General features: G+C 37.7%; 1 protein-coding gene across 1 annotated transcript in view; it reads left to right on the top strand.

Moving 5' to 3' along the window:
• LOC143018751 (uncharacterized) overlaps window positions 1-12,500 on the top strand; it is a 593,788-nt gene that overhangs the window by 10,292 nt on the left and 570,996 nt on the right. Inside the window, exon 2 of the mRNA XM_076174349.1 lies at window positions 2,120-2,552. Within this exon, the coding sequence (XP_076030464.1) occupies window positions 2,501-2,552 (52 nt within the window). The 5' untranslated portion in view covers window positions 2,120-2,500. The remainder of the gene's footprint in view (window positions 1-2,119; window positions 2,553-12,500) is intronic.

Raw genomic sequence — 12,500 nt, 5'->3', positions numbered from 1 at the left:
GTATTTACCTAGTTGTATTTTGCGGGAAGGGGAGCTATGCTCGTGATGTCCCGCCTTTGTATCTTGCAGTGTCTAGTTTGTTTTTAAACTCATGAATGGTTTTTGCGCATACTATTTCAATGTCCAGTTTGTTCCAAGTGTCCAAAACTCTATGAGGAAAACTGTTTTTCTTCAGTTCTCTTCTATAGCTATGTTTTTTGATTTTCTTTCCATGTCCTCTTGTGTTTCTTTTGTCCCAGTTAAGTAAGTTCTCTCTATCGAGTACCTCTGTGCCTCTCATGATTCTGTAGATGGTCAATAGGTCACCTCTCTCTCTTCTTTGCTCCAGTGTCGGTAACTCCAGTTTAGCCAATCTCTCCTCGTATGATAGGTTTGCAAGTGCAGGTGCCATTTTTGTAGCTGCTCTTTGGATTCTTTCTATTTTCTTTATATTCTTTTTGGTACTGGGGGACCACAATGTCGCCGCATACTCTAATCTAGGCCTTATCAATGTAACCAATATTTTTTTTATCATGTCTTCGTCCAAGTATGTAAACGCCACTTTTATTGATCTTAGCAAGTTGTAAGTCTCCCCGACAATTTTGTTAATCTGTATATCGTTTGTGTGTGTGTGTGTGTGCGTGTGTGTGTGTGTGTGTGTGTGTGTGTGTGTGTGTGTGTGTTTGTTTGTGTATGTGTGTGTGTGTGTGTGTGTGTGTGTGTGTGTGTGTGTGTGTGTGTGTGTGTGTGTGTGTGTGTGTGTGTGTGTGTGTTTACCTAGTTGTACCTAGTTGTATTTTACGGGAAGGGGAGCTATGCTCGTGTGTCCCGTCTTTATATCTCATTTTATCTAAACTATTTTTAAATTCATGTATTGTTTTTTCACACACCACTTTCTTATCTAACTTGTTCCAAATGTCTATTACTCTGTGAGGAAAGCTATTCTTTTCCAGATCTCTTCTATAGTTGTGTGTGTGTGTGTGTGTGTGTGTGTGTGTGTGTGTGTGTGTGTGTGTGTGTGTGTGTGTGTGTATTTACCTAGTTGCATTTACCTAGTTGTATTTTGCGGGAAGGGGAGCTATGCTCGTGATGTCCCGCCATTGTATCTCGCAGTGTCTAGTTTGTTTTTAAACTCATGAATGGTTTTTGCGCATACTATTTCATTATCCAGTTTGTTCCAAGTGTCCAAAACTCTATGTGGAAAACTGTTTTTCTTCAGTTCTCTTCTATAGCTATGTTATTTGATTTTCTTTCCATGTCCTCTTGTGTTTCTTTTGTCCCAGTTAAGTAAGTTCTCTCTATCAAGTATCTCTGTGCCTTTCATGATTCTGTAGATGGTCAATAGGTCACCTCTTTCTCTTCTTTGCTCCAGTGTCGGTAACTCCAGTTTAGCCAATCTCTCCTCGTATGATAGGTTTGCAAGTGTAGGTGCCATTTTTGTAGCTGCTATTTGGATTCTTTCTATTTTCTTTATATTCTTTTTGATACTGGGGGACCACAATGTCGCCGCATACTCTAATCTAGGCCTTATCAATGTAACCAATATTTTTTTTATCATGTCTTCGTCCAAGTATGTAAATGCCACTTTTATTGATCTTAGCAAGTTGTAAGTCTTCCCGACAATTTTGTTAATCTGTATATCATAGGACAAGTCGTTCGTGATAATTACACCCAAATCTTTTTCGGATCCTATTTTCTTTACTTCCTTGGTTCCAATTGTATATTTTCCTGATATTCTGTTTTTGCTTTTTCCAAACTCCATTATGCTACACTTCTGTGTGTGTGTGTGTGTGCGTGTGATCTATTCATATACATATGATTTTTTATCCTTGTTGAAATGAGAAACGTGACTGGAGAGCGTTACAAGGAAATCATCACTGGACAGTATTATGAGTGCACACGCGCACACTTTCCCTTTCCTGGTCCCGGGTGACGGTGTGTGCCCTCACCTGCCTGACCACGCGACCACTGTGTCCTCTGCCTTCGTCTGCTCCGCATTAATCGCCGTGCTTGGGTTCTCGCGTGATGCCGTTGAGGTTTCTTGTGGTTATTCTGCATGGGTGTCTCACGAAGAACGCACCCAGAGAGTGACGCCTTTGTTTCTTAAGAATGTATTGAATATGTATTTGTGTGTTATCAGAAACAGGTTTTGAGCGTGTAAAGTGTTCTGGAGAATTGACTGTGGAAAGAAAAAAATTCGAGTGATAGGCTTGGATGTCGACAAATGTTTAGTACCACATATATGGATGATGGTACAAGAATAAGTTGCTAAGGATAAAAGAAACATCAGTAGATGTGGAAACAGCTCTGGAAATAATCAGTTAATTAGATATAAAACAGACGAGACAAATACAAGGAGTGGATTAGGTCACAAGGAGAGAAAAAATACAAATTTTAACGCGTTCAAGGGGGACCCATGGAAATTAATAGGTGACACCCAACTGCAGTGCCATGTGATCAGTAGCAAGGGCCAATCGAGGCTGGGCCTGCCCACGAAGAAAGAGGTGACCCTGGTGACGTCATGTCGGCGAGGATCGTCATCATCATGGCCTTCATCGCCATCAGCCGATCAGGTACAGTGGAGCATTTGCACGCTTTTGTCTCTGATTTCACGTCCACGTTGTGTGGTGGTAAGTTTATCCAATGCGGTGGCAACTCGCGCTACCCTCAATGGTCAGGATAACATGGGGCAGGTGGCTGACATACCGGTGGGAGGATTTCAAATTTCATTTGATATCTTGCTGTCAAATACCATTTTTCACAACTTTGAGAATTGTTCTTAGGCACTATCATCTATGCAGTAATCTGTTCGTTTCAGCTTGGTAGAAATGATAGAAAAGGTAAAACACGTTGTATGATGCCATAGATGCAGTAAACAAATTTACAGTATTATGAAATAAATCAACCCTAGATTGTGTAGATACATATATTATTGCGTCTTGTATTCACGTTGTATTTTCCGTTATTATTTCTCCGATAGTGGGTTTATAGTGAACACACACACACACACACACACACTTCAACGAATGGACGGCTTAGAAGACGTTCTGAAGAGAATTGAAGTTTGTGGATCCCAACGCAAAGAGAAGTGCCTATTGTATTTACAGGGTGTGGGGGAAATTGCTCGTGGAGTAGTAGGAAAGTAGGGAAAGAGGAAAGGGGGAGGGATTACTGAGGGAAATGGAAGGAAATGAGGAAGGAGTAGACTTGGCCCAGGCAGACAGGCGAAAGGTAAACAAAAGGCCTCCCGATGACGATGAAATGTCTAATAAAAATGTAAAGATTAGAAGTATAGGCAAGAGCAATACAGTAGAAAGTGATGAGAATATTTTCCAGGGATTTAAAGAGGGGGGGGGGACACAACACCCCCCCCCCCCCCCCCCCCCCCCCCCCCCCCCCCCCCCCCGACTGACAAGACTAGAAGAGAAGGTCGATAAGATGATCGAGGACTTGGAGCGTAGGTTCGGTCATGTTGACAGTATTATACGAAGAGTTGAAAAATTGGAAAAACTAGAGAGGGCGAACAAAAACTTAACTAAGGAAATTGAAGAATTAAAAAAACAGTTAAAAGAAGTAAAAGATGAGAATAAAGTCTTAAAGGAGAATAATAAGGAGAACAAGGAGGGTTGGAAAAAAAATCATGAAAATAGCAAGGTTGCATTCACTGACATAATCAGACAGCAAATGAATGAACAAACTGAAAACTCAGTTATTAAAGTGATGAGACAGAAGGAGAATATAGTAAGAGACTTAGCAGACAAAAAGAAATGTATAATTATATTAGGAATGGAAGAGAAACATAACCCAGATAGAACCACAAGAATCAAAGAGGAAAATGAAAAAGTAAGAAATTTACTAGAATTAGTTCAGGAAGATGAACCAGAAATAATGAAACAAATCGAAGAGAAATTCAGGCTAGGGAAATATAGTACAGACAAGACCAGACCAATCAAGATTAAATTCAGGTCACAAACTACGGCTGAGAATATCTTATCCAAAACAGGGAAACTAGCAACAAGTGAACAATATAAAAAGGTATGGATAAAAAGGGAAATGAATAAAGAGGAAAGAGAGGAAGAAAAGCAGAAAAGACTTGAAGCAAAGGAAAAAAACGAGATAAGAACGGAGTCAGAAAAAGAGAGATTCTATTGGAGAGTAGTGAATATGAAACTATAGAAAGTCGACATACAAGAGAAAAACAAAAGGGAAACAGAGAACACAATGGAAGTGGCAGAAAACTAAGAGTGTCTTACACAAATATAGATGGATTAATAACAGGATTGAATGAACTGAATGATTATTTGAAAGAAAAAGAACCAGACATAATGGGAATTGTAGAAACAAAATTAAAAGGTCCACTACCACCCAACAGTGTAGGACATGATGCATATAATTATTGGATTAGAAACAGAGAGAAAAAGGAAGGGGGTGGAGTTATGTTCCTGACTAAGAAGGATATAAACGTGAAGGGTGTCACATATGGAAAGAATACAGTAGAGATGATAATGATGGAAGTAGAAGACAGAGATAAGAAGAACAGAAAGTTTGTGATAAATTATGTGCCCCCAAAAACAGCCTCATGGGAAGAGAGTGAACATAAAAGTACGTTAGAGGACACAAAGATAACATTAAACAAGATAATGGAAGAGGGAGGAAAAATAGTTGTGATGGGTGACTTTAATTGCAAAGAAATCTGCTGGGAAGAAATGACAGTAAAGGGTGGAGACGGCTCATGGGGAAACGCTCTACTCGAGATGGTTACTGACCATACAATGACACAATGGATACAGGAGAACACTAGGTATAGAAATGAAGAAGAGCCATCGAGACTAGACCTAGTAATTACATCCGAACCTAGAATAGTGGACAAAATTGAATATAAAACACCAATATGTAAAAGTGACCACATATTGATTGAACTGGAACTTAATGAAGAAAAATATATGAAAAGAAATGAACAATACAGAAAAGGAAGAATGATGTATGAAAAAACAAACTTTGATAAAATAAGAGAATTCTTTCAAAAGGAAAACTGGGAAGAAATATACAAAGAAGAAACAACAGTAGAAGAGAAATGGAATATTTTGACAAAAATTTACAAAAAATGAGTGGAATAGTATATCCCAAGACAAAAACAAGAAAAAGAATATGTAAAATGCTGGTACAACAAAAGCTGTAGGGAGTTAAAAGACAAAAGAGACAAAGCCTGGACCAGATGGAAAAAAGACAGAAGACCTGAAAAATGGAAAATATATACCTGCTATAGAAATGAATATGTACAAATGTGCAGAGAGGAAAAGAGAAAATATGAAAAAGATATCATAGAAAAGTGTAAAGATCAACCGAAACTATTCTACAGATTTGTAAACAATAAACTGAAAAACAAACAAGACTTAGAGAAATTAAGACAGGAGGGAGTTGAATACACTGAGGAAATAGAAATGGCGGAAATTATGAACAAACATTTTAAATCAGTGTTTACAAGGGAGAACATACAACCTGAAGAGAACGAATGGAAAGAGAAAGTCCCCCCTATGGAAGAAATAGAAGTAACAAAGAATGAAATATTAACACACTTGAATAATCTTGATGTCAGAAAATCGCATGGACCAGATGAAATAGCAAACTGGATACTAAAAGAATGCAGGAATGAACTGGCAGACAAAATACATAGCATACTAAATAGTTCCTTGAAAGAAGGAAAAGTTCCAGAAGATTGGAAAAAAGCAAATATAGTACCTATATACAAAGGAGGAAATAAAGAAGAACCTACCAACTATAGACCAGTCTCTCTAACAAGTACAATAGCAACAATTTGTGAAAGAATGATCAAAAGTAGATGGGTAAAATATTTAGAAAAAAACAAAGTGTTAAATCCAAGGCAATTTGGATTCAGACAAGGACGATCATGCGTCACCAATTTAATATGTTTCTATTCAAGGCTAATAGATATAATACAAGAAAGAGATGGATGGGCGGACTGTGCATTTTTAGATCTAAAGAAAGCTTTTGACAAAGTACCACATAAGAAATTGCTTAAGAAATTAGAAACTGAAGGAGGAATACAGGGCAAACTACTAAATTGGATGGAGGACTTTTTGCAAGAAAGAAAAATGAGAGTAGTGATAAGAAACCAACACTCAAAATGGGATGAAGTAATAAGCGGTGTTCCGCAGGGAACAGTTCTGGCCCCAATAACGTTTGCTATATATATTAATGATATGGATGAAGGAATAGAAAGCTATATGAGTTTCTTTGCAGATGATGCAAAACTACTGAAAAGAGTGAACACGGAAGAAGATTGTGAATCACTACAGAGAGATCTAAACAAGGTACAAGAATGGAGTAGGAAATGGGAGATGGAGTTCAATACAAAAAAATGTAGTATAATGGAATTTGGAAAAAGCAAAAACAGAATAACAGGAGCATATAAATTGGGAGAAGAAGGAATAAAAAAAGTAGAAAATGAGAAGGACCTGGGAGTCATTGTTATGAATAATATGTCACCTGAGAAACATATAAATAAGATTTTTGGAGAAACTTATAATCTAATAAGAACAATCAAAGTTGCATTTACATACCTGGATGAAGAAATGGTGAAGAAAATCCTAATCACCCTGATAAGACCAAGATTGGAATATGCAGCAACGATATGGTCACCAAGTACAAAAAAAATGTATAAAAAAAACTTGAAAGAATACAAAGGGCAATTACAAAATTGGCACCAACACTCTCAAAACTATCATATGAAGAGAGACTAGAAAAACTTGAACTACAGACACTAGAGCAAAGAAGAGAGAGAGGAGATTTGATAGCTATTTACAGAATCATGAAAGGCATAGAAATTACTGACAGAGAGAATCTGATAAAATGGGATGACAGAAATACTAGAGGACACGGAAAGGAAATAAAAAAAGACAGCTATAGAAGAGATTTGAAAAAGAACAGCTTTCCTCACAGAGTAATAGACAGTTGGAACAAGTTAGATGAGAAAGTGGTGTGTGCAAAAACAATACATGAATTTAAAAATAGTTTAGATAAAATGAGATATGAAGACGGGACCCCACGAGCATAGCTCTCCTTCCCGTAAAATACAACTAGGTACAACTAGGTAAATACACATGGACGAGGACGTGAACTGCTACATGAGCTTCTTTGCCGATGACGCCAAACTGCTAAGGAAAATAGAAACTGTTGAGGACTGTGAAGCACTGCAAGAAGACCTAAATAGGGTATGGAACTGGAGTCAGAAATGGGAAGTGGACTTTAATACTAAGAAGTGTAGCATAATGGAGTTTGGAAAAAGCAAAAACAGAATATCAGGAAAATATACAATTGGAACCAAAGAAGTAAAGAAAGTAGGATCCGAAAAAGATTTGGGAGTAATTATCACGAACGACTTGTCCTATGATATACAGATTAACAAAATTGTCGGGGAGACTTACAACTTGCTAAGATCAATAAAAGTGGCGTTTACATACTTGGACGAAGACATGATAAAAAAAATATTGGTTATATTGATAAGGCCTAGAGTATGCGGCGACATTGTGGTCCCCCAGTACAAAAAAGAATATAAAGAAAATAGAAAGAATCCAAAGAGCAGCTACAAAAATGGCACCTGCACTTGCAAACCTATCATACGAGGAGAGATTGGCTAAACTGGAGTTACCGACACTGGAGCAAAGAAGAGAGAGAGGTGACCTATTGACCATCTACAGAATCATGAGAGGCACAGAGGTACTCGATAGAGAGAACTTACTTAACTGGGACAAAAGAAACACAAGAGGACATGGAAAGAAAATCAAAAAACATAGCTATAGAAGAGAACTGAAGAAAAACAGTTTTCCTCATAGAGTTTTAGACACTTGGAACAAACTGGACAATGAAATAGTATGCGCAAAAACCATTCATGAGTTTAAAAACAAACTAGACACTGCAAGATACAAAGGCGGGACATCACGAGCATAGCTCCCCTTCCCGCAAAATACAACTAGGTAAATACAACTAGGTAAATACACACACACACACACACACATATACTATATATATATATATATATATATATATATATATATATATATATATATATATATATATGAACATTTGTGTGTGTGTGTGTGTGTGTGTGTGTGTGTTCACTATAAACCCACTATCGGAGAAATAATAACGGAAAATACAAGGAAACTGAATATTTCGATTACTATCTGTAGTCCTCTTCAGCAGAATGCTTACATGAAGTTAAGGTACAAGTATATATGAGGAAATGAGGGGTACATAGAAGGGGATGAGGAAAGTGGGGGGGGGGGGACTCAGGTTACATGCCCTTGAAATGGTTGGGTCGAGGAAGGACAGTGGGTGTTATTTTGTCCGACCGCTCTTGACATAATTTTATTGATCGCTAACTTGGTAATACAATCTGGGGGCCACTGACCTTTAGAGGTATTAAAGTTAGGATAATGTTTTATTAGAGAAGATTCTACAATTTTTCTTCGATAGCTACAGTGTGATTTATAAATAATTGATGCATTATCCCAATCTAATCTATGGTCTTTTTGGCTGGCATGAAGGAACACAGCGGAGTTAAATTGTCCATATTTTATGGAGTTTTTATGTTCCTTTCATCTCGTGGACAAATTCCTGCCAGTTTGGCCCCAGTAGACATCATCACAGCCTTTACAAGGCAATTTATATACAGCCTTGTAAAGACTGTGATAATGTCTACTGGGGCCAAACTGGCAGGAATTTGTCCACGAGATTAAAGGAACATAAAAACTCCATAAAATATGGACAAGTTAACTCCGCTGTGTTCCTTCATGCCAGCTAAAAAGACCATAGATTAGATTGGGATGATGCATCAATTATTTATAAATCACACTGTAGCTTTACCTTTACCTTTACCTTTACCATACACCAGGTAGGGCCAGTGCCCTGTCAGTTGTGATGCCTCACGAAACTTCTCCACCAGGTACGATCCTCGTAAAGTTCCTCTTCTTCCACACTCTCTATTGTTGATCCTCTCGCTTCAATTGCTTCCCTCACTCCATCTCTCCATCTCTTTCTGGGTCTTCCTACCGGCCTCTTCCCTCTTGGATTCCATCGATAATATTTAGCAGGGTACCTTTCTTGACTCATCCTCATGATGTGTCCATACCATCTCAGTTTACTTCTTTCTACAAATTCTAATATTGATTCGATGTCCAGTTCATCTCTGATATCCTCATTTCTTAAGCGATCTCTTCTTGTTACTCCCTTTATTAATCGCAACATTCTCATCTCTGCTGCCTGTATCTTGCTCTTTAATCTAATTGTTAGTGTCCAGGTCTCTGAGCCATATGTTAATACTGGTCTTAGTATCGTTTTATATATGATGACTTTAACTTTTGATGGTATGAGTCTGTCTTTTAGTAGTGGATACATTAATCTTAGATTATTTGTATATTTTTCGATTCTACTTGTTATTTCTTTCTCCATATAACACCTCTCGTGTATTTGAACTCCCAAGTACTGAAAGTCTTCCACTTGTTTCAATTGTATTCCATCTATTTCTATCTCAATATCATCTCTCTCTCTCGCCACTATCATTATTTTAGTTTTATTTGCATTTATTATCATTCTTGACTTTTTCAATTCTTCATTCCATGCATTTAGGGTATCCTGCAATTTTGTACGAGACTTTGTGATTATCGCAATATCATCTGCATATGCCAATGCAGTTACCTCTCCCCCAAGTCTCAACCTCTTCATGCTCCTGTCCATGAACAGCACAAACAGTAAAGGAGATATCACACCACCCAGTCTTACACCCTCACTTACGTCAAACCAGTTATCCTCTCTTAGCTGGGTCCTTACCGCACTGACATTATTTCTGTAAAGACTCTTTATAGCTCTAATTAATGAGGGTTCTATCATATATGTTGGGTCTTCTAAAGTATCCCATATTTCATTCCTTGGTAACCTGTCAAATGCTTTTTCCAGATCTACAAAAGCGATGTACACATGTTGGTCCCACTCCCAGTTCTTTTCTATTATCATCTTCAGTGTGAATATTGCATCCGTTGTTCCTCTCTGGGGTCTAAATCCATATTGTCCTTCTTCCAGCTTGTCCTCAACTATTATTCTTAATCTCTTCTCTAGTACTCTTTCATATATCTTCCCCACTTGTGACAGCAGTGATACTCCTCTATAGTTCCTACATTCGGTGCGATCACCTTTCTTAAAATTTTTACAAATAATTGCCTTTCCCCAATCAGCTGGCACTCTACCTTCATTCCAGGCAACGTTAAAAACTCTGGTTAGCCACTTAATTATATCATCATTTCCCTTCAGTAGTTCGACTGGTATACTGTCACTTCCAGGGCTTTTTCCATTTTTCATAGCTTTAATAGCATCTTCAATTTCATTTGTTGTTATTATACTATTTTGTTCTGTTCTCTGAATAACTTCTTCATCTGTTGGTCTCTCCACTTCTGTTGGATTTAGAAGCTCTGAGAAGTATTCCTTCCATCTCTCGTCCACTTCGCCTTCCTCTGTGAGTAGTTCCCCTTCCTTATTTTTAATTGTATTCACCCCACTTTCTTCTTTCCTTTTGTAACTTTTAGCTATGCTGTATACAAGTTTCTTTGTGCCCTGTATGTCCTCTTCCAGTTCTTTTCCTAACCTCTCCCATGTCTCTCTCTTAGTTCTTGTTTTTACTCTCTCAGCTTCATTTCTTGCTGCTTCGTATTCTCTTCTGTTTTCAGGATTTCTTCCCTTCATCCACTTTCTGAAAGCAACATTTTTGTTCTTAACAGCTTCTCTGACTTCTTCTGCCCACCAAACTGTTTTCTTTTTCTTTCCTCTACTGACTCGCTTTGTTCCTATCACCTCTCTTGCGATTTGGATAATTTTTTCTTTCATATTCCCCCACTCTTTCTCTATATCTTCTGTTTCTTGTTGTCCTTCAGGTCTAGCTTCATAAACCTTCTCTCTGTATTGTTTATCAATTTCTTGTTCTTTCAGTCTTTCTATTTTTATTCTTTCTCTTACAAGCTTTTTCAATGGCTTTAACTTTTTTATTTTCAATTTTGCTAAAAACAGGCGGTGGTCAGAATCTAGTGATACAGAAGGAATACTTTTCACATCTCTAAAGATTTTTTTTTTTTTTAGTTAAGATCAGATCTATCATTGACTTCTCTACATAATCTCCTCTTTCAGAATTCCACCTGTACCAGCTCCATTTATGGGTGTCTCTGTGCTTAAAAAATGTATTCATAATAGCCAAGCTGTTTCTAATGCAGAAGTCTATCAGATTTTCACCTTCACCATTCACCTCACCTATTCCAAATGCACCCATCACACTTTCTATATTATTTCTCTTATTTCCAACATGGGCATTCAGGTCCCCCAGTACGATCTTGTCTACATCCTCAATTTTGTCCAAGGTATCCTGTAATTTCTGATAAAAGAATTCTTTTTCTTCTTGGGGTCTTCCTTGTTGTGGTGCGTATACTTGTATTAATGAGACTTTACTTGTACTTATTTGAAGTGTCATACCCAATATTCTCTCATTAACATATTCTATCTTACCAACTCTTTCTGCAAAGTTTGGTGCAAGGATAAATGCTACTCCATACTTTCTTTCATAGTCCATTCCTTATACATTAGATGAAAATCATTGTGTATCTTCTTCATAACTAACCTGGTTTCACATATCCCCATGATGTCTATATTTCTCTCCAACATTAGTTCCACAACCTCCTCTAATTTACCATTCAATGTAGTTGCATTGATTGTACCTAATCTAATATTCCTAAGAGACTGTCCATTATCATTTCGAGTTCGTTGCCGTAAGTTCCGTCCGCTCCGAGGCATCACTTGTGTTTCTTGAGCAAGAGTATCAAAACCACCGGCTTGCTAGGCCTGTCGTGGTCCTCGAGACTGCTAACTAGTTCCACCAAGGCGTCCATTGCTCCCCGAAGGTTACAGATCTGCTTTCATCAGATCCGAGCAGACACCAAGTAGGTTAAGCCACTGCACCTCAACAAGGTTACACAGCCTCTTGTTCTAGTAGATGAAAGCGCTAGAACCGCAGTGGTAGCTGTAGCTATCGAAGAAAAATTGTAGAATCTTCTCTAATAAAACATTATCCTAACTTTAATACCTCTAAAGGTCAGTGGCCCCCAGATTGTATTACCAAGTTAGCGGTCAATAAAATTATGTCAAGAGCGGTCGGACAAAATAACACCCACTGTCCTTCCTCGACCCAACCATTTCAAGGGTATGTAACCTGAGTCACTCCCCCTTTCCTCATCCCCTTCTATGTACCCCTCATTTCCTCATATATACTTGTACCTTAACTTCATGTAAGCATTCTGCTGAAGAGGACTACAGATAGTAATCGAAATATACAGTTTCCCTGTATTTTCCGTTATTATTTCTCCGATAGTGTGATTAGAGTGAACTTTTATAAATGTTATAACATACCAATTTCCAATGTATATGTATATATATATATATATATATATATGTATATATATATATGT

This window comes from Oratosquilla oratoria, chromosome 1 (genome assembly GCF_046742065.1).
Source record: "Oratosquilla oratoria isolate Oo_2021 chromosome 1, ASM4674206v1, whole genome shotgun sequence".
NCBI lineage: Eukaryota > Metazoa > Arthropoda > Malacostraca > Stomatopoda > Squillidae > Oratosquilla > Oratosquilla oratoria.
Note: the sequence above shows the minus strand (reverse complement) of the source record. Positions and strands in the feature narration are given on the sequence as shown.